Source organism: Oryzias latipes, chromosome 9 (assembly GCF_002234675.1).
Source record: "Oryzias latipes chromosome 9, ASM223467v1".
Lineage (NCBI taxonomy): Eukaryota > Metazoa > Chordata > Actinopteri > Beloniformes > Adrianichthyidae > Oryzias > Oryzias latipes.
In genome coordinates, this window is record NC_019867.2 from 17,075,774 (window position 1) to 17,098,235 (window position 22,462).

Here is a 22,462-nt window from a genome sequence, read left to right on the forward strand (position 1 = left end):
GGGACATTCACTATCTTTTTTAATGATTTGTTCCAAAGTTAACTGAACACGTTACATTTAAAAGACACTGTTCATGCGGACGTGAAGCATTCTACCCAAAGGCTATCACATCTCCTTCCCACCATGGTGAGTGTTGATGTCAAATAATGTTATCCAAGTTTATTTTTTTGCCTCTTCTTTACTGTACTGACCATAACAGTAATATAAACCATGCTCTAACATTTCATGATGTTTTGATGTTGTCAGTTTTTATTTTCGATAGTATGACTAGCTCTGGAATCAGTTAATAAAGTCCTGAAACGTCTATCTTTCTTCTGCAGAAACTCTTGACTCTTTCTTTGTTGTTGTGTGCAGTGTTGTCACTGGCCAGCGCTCACTGCTTTTTTATGCATGTCGAACCCGGTAAAAGAAAATACACAGGAAATTGAGGAAATTTTTTTATTAAGTTTTAATAAAAAGTTTGAATTTGTTACAGTTTTGTGAACTATCTGTTCTTGTTGCTCCTGCAGATGCAACTCATTGTCTGGACAGTGCAGATGGGAGCTGGCATGCAGTAGGGTCCTCATGGATGAGTAATTGCATTAACTGCACTTGCTTCTCATGTTGTTCCACGTATGCACAAACACGGCTACAAATCCCAGACCCTTTTATTTGACCCTTTCCTCTGATAACAGTGTTTACTGTTCATTGCAGGTACTCCATTCCACAGGTTTTCCCAGAGGACTGTGAATCTGTCTTTAACACTACAGCCTGTGAATACGTTGTGCGAAGAAAAGATGATCCATCTGTGCTGTGTCCAGTCACAGCAGCAGTAGGGAAATGAAGCCGTCATTGAAATTTTGTTTTACCATAATGTCTGATGAATATATATATATTTTTAAAATGTGCTCTAAAAAGGAAGGAAAAAACAATCATCAAAGTGTTAATGAGAAAAACTGAACATTTTAAATAAAACAAGATAAAAATCACCTTAAACCAAATTCAAGTTAATATGTATAGTTGAAATGGTAGCTTTACATGCCCACCTTAAAATGACTGAATTATGAGCATAAATAAAGGATGCTGGTTGTTGTATCTATTTTGGCAGTTTTCATTATGGATCTCAAGATTAAAAAAACAACAAAAACCTGCTCCTTATGTGTTATTTCCACTTTTGGAAAGGTTAGGCTTCCTAAACAAAAGCCTATTTTTTTATTCAATTAAATGTAGTTTGATTTTTAGAGCACAATCAACTTCTATGTCACTACACATGTTTAAGGACAATTGCTTGTTTAATTTAATTTAACAGAGGTTTTGTTGCCCAGTTTATTATTATTTTTTAAATAAATATGCACTGATTTGCACATTGCACTTTTATCTTTCTTCTGCCAATGGGACATTGAGATTTTTATGTGACTTTGACATGCAGCTTTCTTATCTTTCCCTATGTTTGACTCAGAAGGCCAACATACCATGTTTAAAAAAAGAAAGAAATATAATTCCAATACATAATCTGCTAAATCTACAATCCAACATAACTTTAGAAGTTTGAGAGCAATAACAGTGGATTCTTTGCTGTGTCAACAGGTAATTCTTTTAATATATTTTTGTTTGGCCTGATAAACATCTGAAAAACAAGTTTTTCAAAAAATAAAATTATATAATTTTCATCAAATCAATCTGTGAAAAGTGTATAAGCTTAGACTCTCACTTACTAATGCAATCTCAAAGGATGAATTCAAACAAAATTAAAAAAAAAATATGTCCTTTAAAGTGATGATTATTTTTAAACACTATAATTCTAAAGAAGTGTAGTTTATGTTTTATGTTTCAAAGTGTTTTACCCGGTTCTTCACATAGCTGGATTATATATTTGATCGATTGGAACATTTGTGTTTGCTGGTTCTCCGGCCGAAGTACAATTTATTTTAACCTTCAGTTAAACAGCAAGCCATTGATACATTTTTTTAAGTTTTAAAAATTAAATGACGTTGTTTTCTTCACTAGAGAGATAGATTTTCATATACCCGTAATTTCCGGATTATAAACCGCTACTTTTGTCACACGCCTTTAGCCCTGCGGCTTATTCAATGATACGGCTAATTTATGCATTTTTTTCTTTTTTTTTAATGCATTTTTTTTAACGGTCTCTAGGGGTGCTCGTGCAGAAAGGGTAAGAGTGAGACAGGGGGAATACGGTATATGTGTCGAGGAAGACACAAGTTTAATGTAAATTCCTGCTTTGTGCATGAATAGCACAAAAAGACCCTTATGATGGAAAATGCAAGAAGTTATGCATATGACGCAGCTTTCAAGTTAAAAGCAATCATTAAAAGCAGTGTGAAAAAATCCACCATCACCAACGGGTTTTCGAAAAGCTGGTCTGCTGCGTGACGGAGAGGATAGCGCAAGCTCGGGAGTGAATTTGCCTCGGAGTGACACTGACAGCGACAACGAAGGAGAGACTGAGAGAGTGTGTGGCGAAGACTATCTGACGCTATTCTAATCCAACACTGAGGAGGAAGACTTCCATGGTTTCAGTGCACAGGAGGTGCGTGACGCACAGAGGCGCGCACGCACCTATAAGTCACTGCTGCTCTCAGTGACTTTTACCGGAATGTTTTTTTTTAACCAGCCCTGTTAGTGCTGTTACTACCATATTGCTGCCGTATCACTGCTGCGTCACAGGCACTGTTTGGAATTGAGCTGTGACGGTGTGGGATTATTGATCACCGCAGTATTCTTTGTTAACAAATAACAGTAACAACTAACTACTAACTATCTAGCTAATGAACTAACTATATAGATGTTGTAGAATGAGTATGTGTGTCAGTGCTCTGCTGTGTAAGAGGAAGGAGCGGAGAAGCACAAGAGTGGGTGAGAGCGTTCCCTCTTACGCTGCACGAGCTCTCCCCTCCTTCTTACACACCCAGCACATGGTTTCCGCACATACACAGCCTCATTCTACAACACACGTTTCAATGTGGGCCCATGCATTTTATGTATGTACAAAATGTTTTATCCTTTAAAAATGTGATAATCAGGTGCGCTCTATAGTCCGGAAATTACGGTTCTTGCCATCAGTATGCTACTTAGAGCTCATTTCAAGTGTAGAAGTTTTAATTTTGAGCAAATTTTGTTACAAAGCTTTGCAGATAAAAAGGGTTTCAGTGTATTTTATTTTGAGCTTTTCTACTTTCAAAAGGCAAAATTATTATTGAGTCTCAAAGAATGGATTTACTGCAGTGTTTCACTGGCACTGGGGGTCTGTTGACAGCATGATTAAAAAACACCTTCCTACCACTAGATGTCAGCCAGACTCCAGACATTCTAATGTTTTTACTGCATTGCCCTCAATACTTTTACTCATTTGCAGCTGAGAAACAAGGAGAGAATTGGAGAAGAAGGGGAAAGTTTCACAAAGACATCCAGGATTGAAGGATTTTTCTGCGGCATGCTCCTGAAATAAAAAAAAAGCACAAGTGGAGGGAGGCAGTAAAGTTCATCTTATGCTAGTCTACGCTGGACTCAGAGATGAGACAGTGTCATCAACCCTCCTGCTTTGTCTTTGCTCTCCTCAAACTTTGAACTACACTCAAAGCTCCTGCATGGATAACTGCTTTTGTCTTCTGCCAACATCTGTGGAGCACTAAAAGCTGCAAGGAGAACTGTTTTAGAGTGGTCATTTTTGTTGTGTTATCACTTTGGGAGTTTTTTTTTTTTTTTTGTGAGGTTGGAATAATGTCTCCATGTTGGAGGAGAAGTTTTCTGTCTCTGCTGATGTTTATTGCAATGCTGTATATTCTTACTGCTGAAAGTGCTGGACCAAGCAGCGGCACCAGGCAAGATAAGGCATCTTCATGCTTTGGAGGCTTTGATCTCTACTTTGTTTTGGACAAGTAAGTTCACAAACACTCTTAACCAGACACTCGTGCGGAGAATTGATGAGTCTGATGAGGCTGTTGCAATAATATGTCTATGATTTCTGAACTGTTAATAGTTTTAAAATGTAAAATGCATAATATTTGCAGTAAATTATTGTGTGCTGCTTTTGTAGTTTACAATGCAAACAGCATAGGCTGCTTTTTATTATTTTATTGTCATTTTTATTTTTCATGCAGAAAAACTAATATTGTTAATTGTATGACAAACTAATTTTATGTTATATTTAAATGATGAGAAAAAACTTTGTTTGAGCACTTCACTTTTTGCAGGGAGAAACTCATTTTTTGAGCAACCCAACCTGTTTCTTCTGAGTGAACAGTCTTGACATTTTTTTCTCTTTTTTTGCTTGATGGTGAGTGACTGTCTTAACTAACAGAAAGCTTTTGATGTCCAAAAAAATAATACTTGCTAGATTAAAAACCAACAAAATGATCAAATGATAACAACATAAAAAAACATTAAAGTTTTTTATGGCTTACTTTAAAAGCTGTGCTGCATGGGAATCTCATCAATAGGTTTTTCTGCAAATTAGCTACAAAAGTTCAATACAGACTAGAAACATATCCAGGCCAAGCACAATATTTATTGTGAAAGAACTTTTCAGCAATCATAATTTAATCAAAGTAATTGTTTTCGTTCTGAAAGTAGATTTATGTGTTTCCTGACAGTGTTCATTACCATTTCAATGTAAACACTGTTTTTTTCCAAACACTTTTTTCCCTGATTGCCATCCAGGCTAGACTGTGCCATACTTTTCCCATTCTTTACATGACCCCATTCTCTTCTCACAGCATCACTCTAACCTCAGCTTTCTTCTTTCATCCAGTCGTCACGTCTGCATTGCATTTCTCCATTTGGTCCAGATGTTTCAAGGCTTCAGTCTCTTGGCAAGGCTTTTGTGTTTTGGTAACAATGGAAAGATCTGTTTAAGAAACACAAAGGTTATGAACACACTTTAAATCAAAAGAATTTTTATGAATCAGCAATGATGTACATTTACAATCGACATAAACATACAATTTGCAGTTAAAAGAAACAATCCAGATGTGAATTCATGAGGAAAAAAATAGAGAAGAAAGATTTGTTAAGTTCAGGTCCGCTTTGAAGGATCGCATATCCCAATGGAGCAGAGTTTAATGAGGGCATGGTCTGATTACAACACCTATAAAGTATTTCAAACATTAAGAAGTGCTAAACTGTAATATGAGGAGTGTTACATCATTGCAACTTTCCAGAGAAGACCATCTGTACAGCTTGAAGCAGTTATCAATGCATAGCTTTTCTGAAACCTTTTTAACTCAGATCACCTCTCAGCTGCTCTCTCTTTTAGTGGTCTGATTAAGAAACAGGTCGGAGGACTCCAGGGCACTGACCACAAAAACCCCAATGATATAAAACCTGCACTCGGAAAAGACATTTGTGACTTTAAAAAATCTTTTATCCGCTCTCCTCTCAGATCTGGAAGTGTGCAGAACCATTGGAATGAGATTTACTACTTTGTTGAACATCTAGCACATAAATTCACAAGGTAAACAAGAGTCAGCAAACTCATTTCAGAAGAAATTATTGCTCTTTTAACAGCCTGCAATGTCCTTCTCCCCTCCCTGCAGTCCACAGTTGCGAATGTCCTTCATTGTGTTCTCCACAGAGGGACGAATCCTGATGGGCTTGACAGATGACAGGTGGGATCAGATTCTTTGAAACTGCTTTTAACCTTTTTTTTTTATTGTTCAACTGAAATAAGTGAGTGTAGCAACAGATTTGGACAAAGCTCACACATCGCCATTTATGATCCATGACTTTAATGATCAAGAAAGAATCAAAACACTTTTTTTCCCATGCTTCTCAGTGACTATTGCCATTAATCTGGTAAACTATTTAACCGGATCCTTTTACAGTTGGAGTTCTTCCTTTAATGATATTTCTAACAGTTAAAGGACATCTCCTATATCTAAAATTAGAAAAACATCTATTACGTATTTCCCCTCAAATCATTCTGTGAATAAAACACTTGATCATCTGTGACATGATCACTTGGATAATCGTGTGCATTGTTGTTCAGAGAACAAATTCGTAAAGGTTTGGAGGAGCTCTACGCAGTCCGCCCAGGAGGTGACACTTTCATGCATGAAGGCCTCTTGAGGGTGAGCAGTCTACATCCGACTCCAAGTTTGTGTCTGCTTTCACCCCATGATTGCTCTACTTGACCAGAGGAGTCCCTTTTATCATGCTGAAGTGCCACTACATCAATGTGTTTTACACAGTTCTTTCTTACTTTCACAGGCTAGTGAGCAGATATACTATGGAAATAAAGAGGGTGCGTATCATCCACAAAGCTTATCTGAGCATCTGTCTGAGTCAAAAGGTGGATATGTAATAGCAGAAAAATAAAGTTCTACATTTTGAAATTATACTGCAAAACTTTGCACATCCCTGTTTTGGTATTTTCATATCTGAATATTTAATCTTCAGTGAAAAACTTTTATAGTGTCTTGGTTAAATCTTTTTATGTTTTTTTTTTGGGATTTTACTGTTAAAATTCATTAGAAGAAACATTCACATTTTATTTGTTTTAAGGAATTCTAATAACATTTTTGACAAAAGTGGACTTATTTGAACATATATGTATGTTTATTTGGGATTTAGAGGAAAAAACAGGATGTAAATGCATATTTTTTATGTGCAGGTTATCGCACGGCCAGTGTCATCATAGCTCTGACAGATGGAGAGCTGCATGAGAATCTTTTCCACCATGCTGAGAGGGAGGTGAGAGAGAACAGGAAGGAGTACGACCAGGTGAACCAACCCAACACCTGATGGGCCAGATGAAACACTGACACTTGATTTATCATCACTTTCATCTTCCTCAAATAAAAGAGCTTCTGTCACTGCGATGATTTATCTCTTCCTACAACCATTCAGGCGCTTGAACTACAGGAGTAGCTGAATGCTCAGCAAAAAAACAGCTTCAGACACACTGACAGCAGAGATCAAGACAACCTGAGCTTCTTGGTAGCTGGAAATGTTGCTCTTGGAAGCTGTTGAAGATCCAATGCCATGTAGTTTCAACACCAAACACAATGGTCATTACTGCACACAAAAAATAAGGCAGTGCCGGTCTGTTTTGTTCAGATATTTGTGTGCCATTGATGTTGTTGTATATGATTTTAAATAGCATCTTTTCTGCAACTGCGTTGTCAGAAATGAACTATGGACTGAAGAGATCCTCTTTAGCCCGTGTCTTGTCTGATGCTGTTGGAGGCAGAGGTGGCGCTGAATCCAGGTGTTTAGCATCTTCCTGTTTCTGTTCTGAATCTGTGTACGTACCCAACAGGCCAACCGCTCCAGAAGTCTGGGTGCCTCCGTTTACTGTGTGGGAGTGAAAGACTTCAATGAAACACAGGTGACTGTTGAGTCCCATGACATTCATGACAGTCTGGGAATGAAACTGTATAAGTTACCTCTTTTTTTAACTAGCAGAATTTACCATTCTATAATGGTTTTCAGTCACAAAGGTCATCTCTAGTTTTTGTTTGCTACCACAGCTGCTATACTTTCTGTAAAGTTGTGTTCATCAGCCACTTCCAGAGGACTTTCAAATGAGTAAATTCCTTTTTGATCCTTGTAATTATAATATTTGTTTATTTTCCAGCTGGCAAAGATTGCAGACGGCAAAGACCATGTCTTCCCTGTAAATGATGGGTTCAACGCTTTGCAGGGAGCAATCGATTCAGTAAGGAGCTCTTCTGCGCCCACACACATGTACATTTAAATGTAACAGACTTTCTTTGCCAAAAAATAAGGTCAAAAAAGGCAAATAACACTGACTTTTTTTGTACCTCACACTAGTGTTCGATGTCAGATTTAAGTTTAATTTGAGAACATTGCAGGAAAGAGACATCTTTAGGGTTTATGCTGTATGTTTTTAGGAACTTGTGCAGTCCATCTACAGAGGACAGTCTGTTAAAAGCAAAGTGTTACATGCAAATGTATTTCATTAATCACAATGGTCAAATAAATATGATAAACAGAGTATAGAGTTATCACCGGTCAGTTACCTACAATGCTTTTCTCTTCTTCTTCTCTCCTCAGATCCTTAAAAAATCCTGCATTGAGATCCTGGCAGCAGAGCCCTCTAGTATCTGTGCAGGAGGTGACATTAACTCAAACCTTTCAATGAAGAACATCTGTCACAGCTGGAATTGCACCTTAAACGCCATTTCCTCTGTGTTAATCCCATTTTAATTAATACCTTTGATCTGTTTTATGATTTTGCCAGAACATTCCCAGCACTAACAACCTTTAACATTTAGAAAGAATAAAAACAGAAGCTTTTTTATTAAGAGTTAATAAATGGCAGAAAAGAGTAGACGTTTGACAATGAATGGACTAAGTCACACTTTGATATTGGGGCTTATAGTGCGTCCTTTTCTTTTAGAGTCCTTTCAGGTGGTTGTGAGAGGAAACGGGTTTCTGCACACCAGAAATGTTAACAAAGTCTTGTGCAGTTTCCGAATCAATGACACCTCGACAAAGAGTAAGTGAAGCACTGTTGCCACCTGGGCTTTCCACTGACACACCACATCAATTTATTTTTTCAAAATAACGAGCCACTTTGACGCTACAAGTATCCCTGCTTTTTTTTTTTTTTTTTTTTTTAAAGAACACATTTAATTGTTAAAAGCCTGGTAAAAAGAAGAGATAAAAGGCTGGAATTACCAGAAGCAGGACAGGAAAACCACACTTTAAGAACAACAACAGATGCCCCTTGGTCTTTACAAGCAGATTACAGTGAGAGCAGTAAAAGACATTTCCTTAATTACTGCTTCAGAAGCTCTGGGAGGTTAAGCATGTACCAGTATATACTATCCAAGAGGCAAATTGAAATGTCTTTCTAGACTGTTCAGTTTCCTAAAGTGTTACTCTAAAGCTGCAAACATTCTTGGAAACAAACATTTTTTACATTTTCAGTTAGTTATTAATTGCTTTCTTTTGCACAATTGTGTCTCTACTCTACAACTTTCAAAATATGTGGACATGGAAGTAACTTTGGTCAGTTTATCATCTGAGTCTGGCCCTAAAAACTTTGGTTTACTCAAGAGCAGGCTACTTCTGCAGATTGTTTTCTCAAAATCATCTGCAACTAGTTTTTGTTTTTTTGGATAAACTTTTAGGGATTAATATTGTTTTTGGGTCAGGCCATCTGGGAATGAATGAACAGTCTTGTTTGTAGAATTTTTATTTTGATAAACTCACTTTTTGTTTTTCTAATCTCCAGCTCTCTGCATACTGTACTATGCAAAAGTTTAATTTCTTGTCTTTCCAAAAAGTTTCTAAACTTTCTAGTAATCTTTTCAAGCAATGTTAAGAAAATCTTCCAGCTGTTGATAGAATTCTGTTCATTTCAAAAGTTTTTTTTGCACAGTGGTGTGACTGTATTGAAGATCAAACAGCAAAAAAGTCAAGCAGTACTCAGCAATTACATGTGTTGAGCAGATGAGTCAATGTTTGACTTTGTGTAGCCAGGAAAAAAGTCGCTTCAAATTCAGTCAGGCGCACAGTGAATGGACTGCTGTTGTCCTGTGCAATCATGACAGATGACACTTGTTAGTGTGAACATGTAGGAAGACAAAGAGCACTGTGGGGCACAAGCTTAGCAAAAATTAAAATAAAAAACATCTTTTGTTTGAAGAGTACAAATATTACAAATATTGCAAATTTCCACAGCAAACACTTGAAACAAACATCCACATTAGTAAGAAAAGCAAGAGATAAATAAAATACGTGTTTGCTGCTTGTGGACAGAGCTGCTTCTAATTAGTAACTTACTGAACTATCGGTTGGAGCAGACGTAATGAATCCTCATATTACCTCCTTGCTCTAAAATAAACCTTCCCGAATGGAAGACAGATAGACGGAAGTGTGTTTTCTTTTTGAAGTGATGTAAACATTTTTCCAGAGAGTTTACGGTTTGTGGATACTACTGCCAGAGTATCTGATCAACAGTAGTCTCTTAGTTTGTCCTTACATCTGGAACAATGAGCGACAATGAGCTCAAACTTATCCGCGCAGCCTGCACATCCCCATAAAATCTGACCTTTCCTGCCAGTTGGGGGTTGAATAGTTCAATAAAACGCTGTCATGCACTTGGGATGTTTGCCACAATCCTAATCCTCAAGGCATTTTGCAGAAATACACAAAGTGCTGCAAGTAAGCTTCTTTTGTCCCCTTTTCCCAAAATTTCCCTTTGCTTTAAATGGGTTTGTTGAGGGCACAAATGGGTCTAAGCCTCACTTTGATATATGGCCTCCACTGCTGTGGCATGGAGGTGTTTTTAGCAACCCTTCCACCCTCAACGCTGCCCCTCCTCCTTGTCCTCATTTCTGCCTTAAGGAGAGAGCAGCCTTGAGTTGATTTCCTCAGTTCTGGGGTATGCTCTCTCCTTGCCAGGATAAGCACTGGGCTTGGGTAAGGACTTTTGCTGGAGCCCCTTTAGGCAACAGCCAGCTGGACAATGAGAGGGCTTTAGATTTTGTTTGGAATATAAAAACTCTCAAAAGATTTTTACTGATGTTCCCAATGGGCATACAGATGTCTTCAGAAAGGCGCAGCACATTTGCGTCATCCAAGACAGTTACAGTTAACAATATGACATCATTATCATTTCAGAGGATGACCCCCCTCTTTCTCATTCATCCATTTCTACATCAAAATATGGAAATGCAGCTTTGGTTAGTTGATCATCTAACCTTGCAGTCTGAAAGGTGAAAGCTGAACCTTTCCTTCTGCTTTTCTAGCAATGAAGCCTTTGATTGTGGAAGATTCCTATCTGCTCTGCCCTGCGCCTGTGCTACAGGATGAGGGAATGTGAGTCACAGAATCCATTCTGCATCAAAGCATATTGCATAGAATATATGAAAACTAAGAAATGTTTGTTTTTTTCTCCTGCAGGGCAGCAAACCTCTATGTCAGTATGAACGATGGTCTCAGTTTCATCTCCAGTTCAGTCACTATTACCTCTTTGAGCTGTGTGAGTCAACACACCAGACCTACCATGAACAGCAGATCAAAAAGAAAAGCCTCAACAGTTTACTTTGGATCTGCAAATAATATAGTTGCAAAGCATTTTAACTGATTCACACTCAAAAGTTCTGACTCATGGAAGACAAAACCCAAAGAATATTTTCTTTGCACAGTGCATGAAGAGGTGGTTTACATGTGTCTGACTGTCTCTGTTGTAGTCTGATGGGACTCTCCTGGCCATAGCGTTGCTCTTCCTCATGCTGCTGCTGGTCTTGGCTTTGCTCTGGTGGTTCTGGCCTCTTTGCTGCACTGTGGTGAGTTCTCTCAAGGCCTTTTTTTTTTCTTTCCTTTTTCTATTTTCAGGTCTTCTATCAAATTGTTTTAAAAGACCCACTCAGATGAAAGCTGTGTTTTTAACATGTTCTTGTGACATTTCTCTTATGATGGAGGACATTTATAAAGAAATAAATCTTAGAATGACATGAGAATTTCATTATTCTTTAATCAAATCATTGAGAATCAGGAGCAGACGAAAAAAATGTCGTTGGGAAAAGCTTGTAAGTGTGACGTACAAATAGATCCATGTACGTCTTCATTATCTGGCTCAAAGCTGTGCGGCTGGATCACTATTTCTGTTGCACCGGTAATGTTAAGTTGGGGTTGTGAGGGGCTGTAAGCTAGCGGGAGAGCACATAAACAGATGGATGATGGAAAAGAAGCGGGCTTACTTTGCGGCAACAGTCCCACCCACAACTCAGAGGTGAATTTCTAATGAACTCCTGCTGCTCTTAAAGTAGTTATGACAGAGAAACTTCGATTTTGGCTAAAAACGGCCCATTCATAATTTAAAGACCACTGGGAAACCTTTTAGCTCAAACGATGGTTGGAGTGGGACTTTAACTTATTCGAATGCTAGCTGCAAAATTACTGAAATAGGATGCCACATTGCTGCCCCTTTTTGCAAGTTTGATTACAAGTAGAGCATGATGCAATTTCTCTAAATCATTCAAAAACAAATGCATATATCAATTAGAATTGGCATTTAATTAGCCTGACTTTTCTTATTTGAAGCAAAAATTGAATTATATGATAATGTGCGGTGAAACAGATTGTTTGCAGGTCCCTTTTTAGAGGAAAGAGGCTGATTTAGACTGTTTTTACAAAGTGTCTCGCGCTTAATGACCCCTCCTACAGTGGTAATGACCCCAGAGGCCTTTTATTGACCTAAACTACTCCCATGGGGAAAAACTAAGGGGCTCTGAGTCCATAAGGCTCCTTGAACAGGAATTTATTTATTTTTTGTCAGTGGAGATCAAGGTCACCAGGTGAACGGGTGTTTAAATAATAATGCTCCTGTTTGAAAAAGGTTAGGTTCCAGTTTAGGCCAGAGCGTAAAATATCTGTAATTGGTCTTTATTTGTATTGCCAATAAAGCTTTTCTTCTCTTTTATGAATATGCAGGCAAAATTTTTCTTTTCCAGCTCGTCATAAAATATATATATATATATATATATATATATATATATATATATATATATATATATATATATATATATATATATATATATATATATATATATATATATATATATATAAAATTGGGTTCCTCATCGTCGAACGGTGGGAAGCGCATTCTTTTGAAGTGCCGCCGATCGCGCTTCTCACGACGCATCATGATCCACATGGTGCCCCACTGAGCAATGTAGACTGGCTCTATGACCCACGGAATTTCATTCACAAAGGAAATGGCTCCAGTGATGTGGTAAAGCACCGGCACATCTCTGGAAAAAAAAGATATTTACTGAAATGTCCACATGAATATTTGCTACTTTAATTTTATTAGCTGAGAGAAAACTCCCTATAAGTTTTATCATGAAAGTTTTGATAAAAGTCATCTGCTCTGGACACAGCCAAAAAGAAAGAAGAAAAACATGTGTCTGCATTTATTCAGTCAGTGATCAAAGTGACTGAACAACTTCCATAACTACATTTTTATTTCTCATTTTCAAACTGAGAGCATGTGTGTTATCTGTTCAAAAATCCTTCTGCAGTGAAAGGGAAAAAGGGGAGGGATAAAAGCCAGTACAAAATGTCAGCTTTAACAACCCCCCCCCAGCACCACCACGTACGCACACAAACACACACACACACACACAACAACAATTTTTCTCCTGTCTCTTCTTGTGCTCAAATAATTTTGGCAACACAGTTCTGAATCAGATTCTGGTGATAAAACTCATTAAGTGCTCTTACTCAAGTGATCATTCAAAGCTGGGAAGTGCTCTAAAAGCAAAGGATTGTTTAATATTGCATCAAATAGTTATAAAAGTGCATATATATTAATATATGAGAAAAAAATACTTCTAATGACCCTGTTACTGCGCTTGTTAATTCTTTTTTACAAGTCAACAGCCTCAGGGAATAAATCTGCATAGCAGGTTTCTAGGTCAGCAGCAGTAAAGAATAAGAAGGAAAATAACAATCCCTCTGTCATGTGGTGTTATGTAACATCTTGTTGGACACAGCCGACACATTGTTGGGACATCGTTAAGTCAGAAATACCATTTGAAATATGTGAGAAACAGTCTCTTATTTTGGCTGTTTCTTTCTGTCAACAGATCATTCATGAGCCTCCACCACCACCTGAGGAGGAAAGCTCGGTAAGGGCCGAAAAGTCAAAAAGGAACTTTGGGTTGCACTGTTGATGAGGTTTCGGCTCTCAGTTTGACAATTGAATCGGTTAGTTCAAAAGGGGCCCAAGTCCACAATTTTTCAAAATAGAGATATTATTTTTTCTTTGGTCTTCAAGGGAAAAGCTATCTGATTATGTGCAAAAAAGTCCCAAGTCCATTGTAATGTATTGACTATGCTTGACATTTAAAATACATTAAGTGCAAAATTCCTGGACTTGGGCCTCTCTTGCATGAGTTTAGCTTTATTCCATAGATGGCAGCACTAGTTACCCAAAATGGCAGCGCCCCTGTTTGATTCAAGAAGGGCCCAAGTCCAGAGACTTTAGTTTGCTAGTCCTCTGAAATTATAAAAGTGAAGGGCTTCATAATATAGCATTTATAAGCTGTGAACTGGTGCTAAATCTGGGTAAAGTATTAATCATTTGGTGTAGCCTCCCTTTAAGCTATGCAATTAAAATCATTTCCTGGAAAAACAAACCTCTTTTGAACTAACCAATTCAATTTTAATTTGAAATTTTGAGCTACAATGAAATAAATGTAACTCACTACTGTTTTAAAACCTTCTTTGGTTGCTGAGTGGATCAATCAAATTTAATGTGATTCTGATCTATCCTCCAGAAATAACAACTAGATCTTACAGTTTACATTATGAGATAAAAGGTAAATTTCAGAAGATACCCCCCCTCTATATATCGCGTAAAATCATGCCTCAAACCTCGTTTCCTGTTTTTTAACTCACTGTTGGAATTTTCATTTGGAAATTGATCAATTTTTCATGATCAACTCAACATGATCAAATGGAAAAGTTCTAATCCACATGGGTTTTCATTCATCTCCCCACACAAGCTAACAAACACACAGTCAAAGACCACATGCTGCACTTCTTTGCACTAAGTTAAACAGAAAATTGGTTTTAAAAAGACCTCAAAGACAAGGTTCAAACTTAATTGTGTTTTCCGCCCTGTAATATCCTGGAGGACTGTGAGTCAGACAGTCTGCATGACAAAAATCTACTAGTTCAGTCTGCATATGGGCTTTGTAATTCAATTGACAACCCCTTCAATCAGCACAAAGGGAAAACAGAGCAGAGTTTTCAAATGTTTTCCGCAAAAATATAGAATGAGAAATTTTGCTCCTTAGTTTCACATCAAACATATTGAAAATGTTGTAGAACTTACATGGAACTCCTGCTTCTCATGTTTCCATCTGAGGATGAGGAAGATTTTGATGCTCCTAAGAAGAAGTGGCCAACTGTGGATGCTTCCTACTATGGAGGAAGAGGAGTAGGAGGAATAAAAAGGATGGAGGTGAGCTTAAAGCAAGATTTAAGAGATTTATTGGTATTACAGAAAGGGCCTCTCTGACCAGATATCCAAAACTCCAGCAATAGTTTAACTGTGGAATGTCTTAGAGGTAGAATGAAGCAACAAACGTTCTACCAACTTGTGTTATTAGGTTCGATGGGGTGAGAAGGGTTCCACCGAGGAAGGAGCAAAGCTGGAAAAAGCCAAAAATGCAAAGGTGAAGATGCCTGAGCAGGAGTATGAGCTGTCACCTACTCGGGTTCTCAACAACGGCATGCACAAACCTCCAGAACCACGCAAGTGGTACTCACCTATTAAGGTATGAGAGAGTCTGCAGAATGGAGGTGTTCTTTACATGCTATGCTGATAATAAAATCAGCAGAACCTGCTTTCACAGTGAAGTGTAATTATAAAGGACTCTGCATGATGTGAAGTTATTTTCCACTCATCTTGAGCAGACAAACAATTTCAGAAACATGTATTTACAGTTGATTGCACAGATGCTGCATCACATGCCAACACAGTACAGGGTGCTAATTGTTGGAAAAAAGCAGGAGATGTGTTAAAGCTACAGTACTGATGATAGTTGGTGCACAGCTTCTTCCTCCAAAGGCCTCCATGGAGTTAAAAGGGGTTAAGGCTTTCCAGTCAGCGGGGGATTGCTGACAGAAACCAGGCTTTGGTTAGACTGACCTCCTGGGAGACAAGCTGCATAGCCAGCAGTTTGTAAAGAAAAACAGCTGTGCTTTCGGGTCTTATCCTGAAAACATTCGCAGTTTACCTCAGGAAGACTCAATTCCTGATAAACTGGAAACATTTTTGATTCTCCCTTTGGAACGACTTCAGCAATCAAGAAAAAAATTGTCATTGTGTAGCAGCTGGAGTGTCATCTTCATTTTTTTAATGAATGAATTAATCACATTTTTCTTAAAAATGTTAAATGTGACCCAATTCCATTTCTAACGGTTCTTCTTGTTTTCTTTTCTGTGTCTGTAGAGCAAATTAGAAGCTTTGTGGGTACTTCTGAAAAAAGGCTATGATCGAGTCTCTATAATGAGACCTCATCCCGGGGACAAGGTAAGAACACAAAGACTGTGCCATCAAGTTATCAAACATAAAGGATGTGTGCCATGCAGTTCTTTTGCATTTAGACACGCTGAGAAAATGTTTCAGCTGTAAGCTGCAAAGTGTGAACAGAGAGGCTTAGGGGAAAACTTGAGGTAAGCTAGGATTTGGAGCACAGCGTCTGGCACTGCAGTGTGAAGACGCCTGGTGAAGTCATCATAGACGCCAGCTGTAGTGCAGAGGTAGCAATGCAATGACTTTTATAGTTAGCAGCTGATGTTTGGCCCAAAAAGAAGTCTACAGGAAACCAGCAAACAGCAACAGTTTATGTATTTTCCAGGACAGGAGAAAAACTGTATATTCAAGAAATGTAAAAATATTTTTTCTGTTGTACAGAAAGCTGGGTTGGTTCCAGCAACCCTTTGTCCCCAAAAATGATTCTGCATGTTCTGAAACTGGACAGATGGACATTTACAGAGACTACAGCCTTGTCTATTCCGGCATCCTTCTTAACCAGTTTTAAGGTTTTATTAATTTTTTTGTCAACAAAACAACAAAAAATAAACTAAAGTTTTTTGAAAATTTAATTAAATTAGATTTAATTTTTTTTAAGGGTTGCACGGTGGGGCTGTGGTTAACACTCTTGCCTCACAGCAAGAATACCCCAAATTTAAGTCCTGGCTGGGGGACCCTGAAACAGAAAAGGGGGGCCTTTCTGTGTGGAGTTTGCATGTTCTCCCCGTGCATGCGTGGATTTTCTCCGGGGACTCCAGCTTCCTCCCACTGTCCAGAAACATGCTTCATTATTAGTGGTGAGAGATGTTATTCACCCCAACATGTATTGACAGCTTGCCTCTTTCTCATTATTTGACTTAAGAAATATTTAACATTAAAAATGTGAAAAGCAGAGGGGAAAATTGTGTTTATGTGAGCATGAGTCCAGTTTTGAGGTGTTTGATTGTCAATATAGGATTATGCAAGACAAACTTTCTTGTCTTCGTAAACTCAAATGTTTCTAAAGAAGTCATCTACTGTTTAGATATTAATTCTGATATTGTAAACGTACTAGAATAAACAATGCATTTATGTTATTGTAGCTCAAAATGTGCTATATTATCTTCAAATGAGTAAAAATAAAAGCCATTCAAATTTGATGTTGGAACAGTAGACATGTGTCAAACTTGCTGGTGCATCAAAACAAAATCAAAAATTCTTGTTTCCCTGAGAAACAAACAAACCACTGCTGATTGCAAATTAGGAATTTCCTGTTCGGACTATGTTTATGCAATCTGTCCTGAATGAAGGCAAAACCCAAAGAGGTCGGTTTGTCTGACAGAGAAAAATTCAACGTTGTCATCATTAGTTTCTATCCTTAAAGACCTGTTTTATTTATTTGGGATTTCTGTTATAACCTTAGTGTAACATATTTGATATTACTTACAGAGCAAATCATACAAATTTTGTTTGAAAACTGTCTCCAAAGTCATTGTGGTTGAACTTTAGAGGTCTTTTTTTCATGGCAAAAAAAGAATAGTTGTCTGGTTATTTAAAAATAAAAGCAAACATGATCATGCAGGATAGATTTATTTAATTGAAGAAATCTGGGGTTGATTTTACATTTAAGTTTACAAAAACAGGGCAATACACAAAATGTTTTGACAAATGTCATTTTGTTCGTTTTTAGGGCAGATGCATGAACTTCACCCGGATTAAGTCTCCACCTCACTATCCTCACTACAATCAAAAGCCTCCATCCATCTATAACCCCCCCAACAGGAGTCCCCCTTCACCTCCTCCAAATCCAGGCAGCCCACTGTCATTTTCCTTCTCCAAACTTCCATCGCTGCCATCAACGCCAATTTCCTCCAGTCCCTCACCTTCCGCTCAACCTCCCCTTTACACGCCCCCGCCCCATCGAGCTCTTCCTTCACCCAGCCTGCAGCTCCCCTGTCCACCAGCACCCCCACCCTCCCCTCCTCCCTGTCTCCCACCAGCTGGCACACTGCCCCCTCCTCCTGGGCGAGCTCCTCCTCCTTTGCGCCCGCCGCCACGTCCAGATCTGTAGAGCGCCGTCAAGAGGGAGGAGAGCAACACCTGAGACTGATTCACAGTCGTTGATGTATTCACAGAGGAAAAGTGAGCCCCTGGGGCCACACTAGCTGTGGATTTTATGTGAAGAGGCAAAGCAAGGACGCTTTCTTTCAGCCATTGGTCTACAGGGACTTTGTACACATGTAGCCTAACAGTGCAATTACTAAAATGCTTGAATTATTCTTCCCAGACTTTGGCAGTTACCTTTAGACTTCTCCACAGACAGTCCATATAATGGAGGTCAGGCAGCAAGGAGCTTTGATGCTGCTGTTGACCCATCTGCAAAGAGGACAGTGGAAGAGTCTTGATTAGCAGAGGAACAATCATGCACAACACTAATATGCCTGTGGGTTTATCCATACACAGAGTCAACCTGCAGTGTCTTTTTTTTGTGCTTCTAATGAGGATTAAATATTCTGCAGAAAGTAAACTAAGATGAATCTGAGGAGACTAGGCATCAGACTCTTGAATGTTAAACAACTGCATGCAGGACTGTTTGAAGGTTTACATTTATGGAATCGCTTTTACAAGTGTATTTCTGTTCCAAGCACAGCATTTTTTTTACAACATAACAAATTATGGGACAGTGTTTAAAATCAGTTATACCTATGAAGCAAAAAGAATAATAATCTCCAAGGAATGCCAGTAAATTTTGGGCTTAATCTCACCATCCAAACTCATATAACCCAAGGTGAAATGCAACAAGTATAGAAAATGGACTCACAAATTAGAGATTAGGAGATTTCTGAGGGAGGAAACTGCAAATGCCTTAATTTGTATCAAGACAATATTTGTCTCTGTCATGTCAACCTAAAGCTGCAACATGTTTTAAAAATACAAAATATTGTATATTTTTTATGTATGTCTTTTGATAGCTCTTTTGTACTTTTCCATTTATATTCCTTGAAAAATCTGAGTGTAAAGAAAAAAAAGAAGTCTGGACTGCATCTGGTCAGGTTAGTACATGCAGGAGGCATGCTGGTGCATTTTCTCCAGAACCTGGTCTAGATCCATCTGGTGGGTTGCACATTATATAAAACCTCTTCTCAGATCTATCACTGCATTCACTGACGTGGTTAAAAAAGTTGCCAGCACTTACTCTACTTTAGATCCAAGTCATCATGTTTAAAATGAGGCAGATTTTTTTTTTAAAAGCTGGGAAATGTTTTTGTTCTGTTCAATAATGAAGTTAAAATATTTTACTTTCATTTATGTTTCATGTTCACATGTTAAATGATTTCTCAAATAAATGTAGGTTATAAAAAGAGGCAATAACTTTTGATAAATACGTTTTTTGTTGCAACAATGTACAATATTTGGTCTTCACTGACTCCCATATTATGTCAACCCAATCTTAGTCACACAACTGCCTTTTTTCTGCTTACAACCGTAAACTAATTCAAACTTGTGTGATTTCTTCAGCTCTGTGTGTCTAGATATCCAATCTGAGTGCAATCATAGACATTTTAACAGTGCATGTGCTGTATCATTGTGTGGATAAATGTCTCAGAATCAGGGAAATGCTTTGCATACCATATTGTTTCCCCACCCACCGTTTCTATTAAAGTTTTATGTAAATAAAGCAGCCATGTGTGTTCAACTTTTCATCCGCACGCAAGCATCCAATCCAAAACGAGTATCAGGTCTTTAAATCAAGAAAGCCACTCCTGTTTTGTTATCGTTCCATATTTAATTTAAAATGAAATTAAAGTAATTAGATATGAAAATAAAACTGAAGTTTAACTGGGATCAGAAACAAACAGCCCAGATCCTAATTATCTGACAGAAATTATTAGCTACTCATAGTCCAAACCTAGACAAAGGTGAATTGTCTCCACAATCTAACTGAAATTACCAGGAAGCAATTTATTCAGAGGGATAGAATTGGTCTTGACATTTAGAAATGTAGACAAAAGCTGACAAAAGGTGAATTTCTGTGTTTGTGAGTTCAGTTAGTTTTGAGTGAGTCATCGTCAGCAAAAAAACCCAAACATTTATTTTGTTGTTCCTTAAATTACTTTTGATCCTTTTCACTCCTCTGTCTTTCCATTTTTTCCATGCGTTATTTTCGTTTTTCTAAATTATCAAGTGCACAAACTATTCTAGTCACCTGATATTTCTAATTTCTGTCCTATAGGAGTCGATTTCACTTTTGTCACTTTCTGGGATTGAAAAAGCAAAAGAAAAAATCCAAAACACCTAAGTATTTCCAGATGCTAATTTGCCGTATGTTAAGATAGAGACTGGACACGCTGCACAAAAAATGCTGCTGGTGCTGACAATTCACGTCATATTTTGGGGACAGCTGAAAGGACGGAGGGGAATAACAATTCTGTTTTGGCATTTTTAACCTGAGTTTATTATGTGAAGGTAATGATGTAAAGCACGCTGACATGAGGCTATTTTCTTTGGCTTCCCAACAGATTTCCACTAAAACACAAGATACTTTTGACTGACAGGTTCACGTTTTAAAAATACAGTGCATTCCAAATTATTATGCAAATGATGTTTTTCTATGATTTTTCTATATACTTAATGCAAATAACAGTCAGCACCACTAACCATTAGAGTAGAAGTTATTGAACAAACCTTCTAAAGGTAACAGTAATATTTAAAAAAAAAAAAAAAAAAAAAAACTCAAATGGACTGTTCCACATTATTACGCACAACAGAGTTCCACAACATTTCATAGATTCTAAAGAACTGAAATGGTCATTTGCTGCATTGGGAAGTCATTTTTACAGGAATAAAAACTATTGCAATAAAAAAACTCCTAATAGGTCAAGTTATCACAGGACCCCTCATTTTGAACCAACTTCACAATACTTGTATGGATCGAATTCGTGAATTTTTGGAGAGTTTCTGTTTGAATTTCTTTGCAGGAAGTCAGAATAGCCTTCCAGAGCTGCTGGTTGGATGTGAACTGCCTCACACCCTCATGGATATTTAGCTTGAGGATCCTCCAAATAGGGCTGCTGAGGTCAGGGGAAGATGGGTGACCACACCATCAGTTTAACTCCTTTAACGCCCATTGCAGCCAATGATGTAGACGTATTCATTGCAGCATGAGATGGTGCATTGTCATGCATGAAGATAATTTTGATACAAAAAGCTCGGTTCTTCTTTTTGTACCACGGGGGAAAGTGGTCAGAAACTCCAAACACATTCAAAGGATCCTAAAGGGGCCGACCAGCTCTCTTCCCATGATTCCAGCACAAAACATGACTCTGACCCCTCTCTGCTGATGTCACAGCATAGTTGGGAAAAGGTGGCCATCCACCAACCGTCCACTACTCCATCCATCTGGACCATCCAGGGTTGCACTGTATTTAGTAAACAAAACTTTTTGAAAATAAGTCTTCATGTACAGCACAGACCAAATGTTTGGACACACACTGAAGGCATCAAAACAGTGAATCAACACATGTGGAATTATAAAAAAAAAAGGTATGAAACAACTGAAAATGTCATATTGTAGGTTCTTTAAAGTAGACTAGCCACCTTTTGATTTGATTACTGCTTTGCAAACTCTTGGCATTCTCTTGATGAGTTTCAAGAGGTAGTCACCTAAAATGTTTTTCACTTCACAGGTGTGCCCTGTCAGGTTAATAAGTGTGAATTCTTGCCTCATAAATGGGGTTTGGACTATCAGTTGTGTTGCGCAGAAGTCAGGTGGATACACAGCTGATAGACCTACTGAATAGACTGTTAGAGTTTGTATCATGCCAAGAGAAAAGCAGCTAAGTACAGAAAAACAAGTGCCCATCATTACTTTAAGAAATTGAGGTCTGTCAGTCCACATGCGTTAATTCACAGTCATGAAAATAAAGAAAACTCTTTGAATAAAAAGGTGTGACCAAACCTTTGGTCTCTACTGTATGTCTGGGCCCACTGCAGCCATTTCTGCTTGTGGATGTTGTTTAGTGGGGGCCTGCAAGCCTCTGGAGGATCATACACCTTGGTATTCATGGGACCCCAGAGACACCTACAGCGTCAAACGTGCTTGCTGTGGTTTAATCCAATGTATTTGCCTGGTAGAAACCGTTCTCATTCTGCCTTTATCGGCACAAATCCAATGCTCCGAATCAGACTCAAATCTCTTAAGACTACGATGGTTACGCTTACGTTTTCGTGAAATATCCAAAGTCGTAATATTTTGTCCAAAGCATGTATGTCATGTGTTTCACCAGCAGAGATCCTTTTTCTTTCCCATGTTGCTTGAAAATTTGGAACGTCCTTTTTTAGTAGTTTTTTCTATAATTGAACTCACCTGACAAACTAACTAATTATCACAGATGTCTGAGATTGCTGTCAGTCAATTAGTATGTCGAAACGTGTCAAAAATACCCCCCCCCCCCCAAA

At 38.0% G+C, this 22,462-nt stretch overlaps 1 protein-coding gene and 2 long non-coding RNA genes across 5 annotated transcripts; 2 read left to right on the top strand and 1 right to left on the bottom strand.

Annotated features, from left to right (window-relative positions):
- The first annotated feature begins 36 nt into the window (after nucleotides 1–36).
- Nucleotides 37–707, top strand: LOC110015625. The gene is made up of 3 exons (XR_002290857.2): nucleotides 37–126; nucleotides 510–612; nucleotides 694–707. It is a non-coding gene; the product is annotated as an uncharacterized LOC110015625 (long non-coding RNA).
- A 1,924-nt stretch (nucleotides 708–2,631) lies between these two features.
- On the top strand, nucleotides 2,632–19,685 carry antxr1 (anthrax toxin receptor 1). Of its 3 annotated transcripts, none has more exons than XM_011479332.3 (18): nucleotides 2,632–3,878; nucleotides 5,381–5,452; nucleotides 5,535–5,606; nucleotides 5,987–6,068; nucleotides 6,208–6,241; nucleotides 6,611–6,720; nucleotides 7,259–7,327; nucleotides 7,577–7,657; nucleotides 8,017–8,077; nucleotides 8,363–8,461; nucleotides 10,722–10,791; nucleotides 10,876–10,954; nucleotides 11,166–11,261; nucleotides 13,566–13,607; nucleotides 14,852–14,947; nucleotides 15,096–15,263; nucleotides 15,941–16,021; nucleotides 17,694–19,685. In XM_011479332.3, the coding sequence occupies exons 1-18, from the start codon at nucleotides 3,721–3,723 to the stop codon at nucleotides 18,072–18,074; spliced, it is 1,851 nt and encodes a 616-aa protein (XP_011477634.1). In that variant the 5' UTR covers nucleotides 2,632–3,720; the 3' UTR covers nucleotides 18,075–19,685. The 3 variants fall into 3 exon arrangements, with proteins under 3 accessions (XP_011477634.1, XP_004072716.1, XP_023814327.1); XM_004072668.4 differs by having other exon boundaries at nucleotides 2,633–3,878; nucleotides 6,611–6,690; XM_023958559.1 differs by having other exon boundaries at nucleotides 2,634–4,276.
- On the bottom strand, nucleotides 17,988–22,452 carry LOC110015626. The gene is made up of 3 exons (XR_002290858.2): nucleotides 22,226–22,452; nucleotides 18,305–18,379; nucleotides 17,988–18,068 (listed from the first exon to the last, which is right to left on the bottom strand). It is a non-coding gene; the product is annotated as an uncharacterized LOC110015626 (long non-coding RNA).
- Between the last annotated feature and the right edge of the window lie 10 nt (nucleotides 22,453–22,462).

Excerpts from the sequence above, each read along its gene's own strand:
- antxr1 (XM_011479332.3), top strand. The coding sequence starts at position 3,721 with ATGTCTCCATGTTGGAGGAGAAGTTTTCTGTCTCTGCTGATGTTTATT. Across the intron at positions 8,078-8,362 it reads CTCTAGTATCTGTGCAGGAG|AGTCCTTTCAGGTGGTTGTG; the intron begins GTGACATTAACT and ends CTTTTCTTTTAG. Across the intron at positions 13,608-14,851 it reads CACCTGAGGAGGAAAGCTCG|GATGAGGAAGATTTTGATGC; the intron begins GTAAGGGCCGAA and ends TTTCCATCTGAG.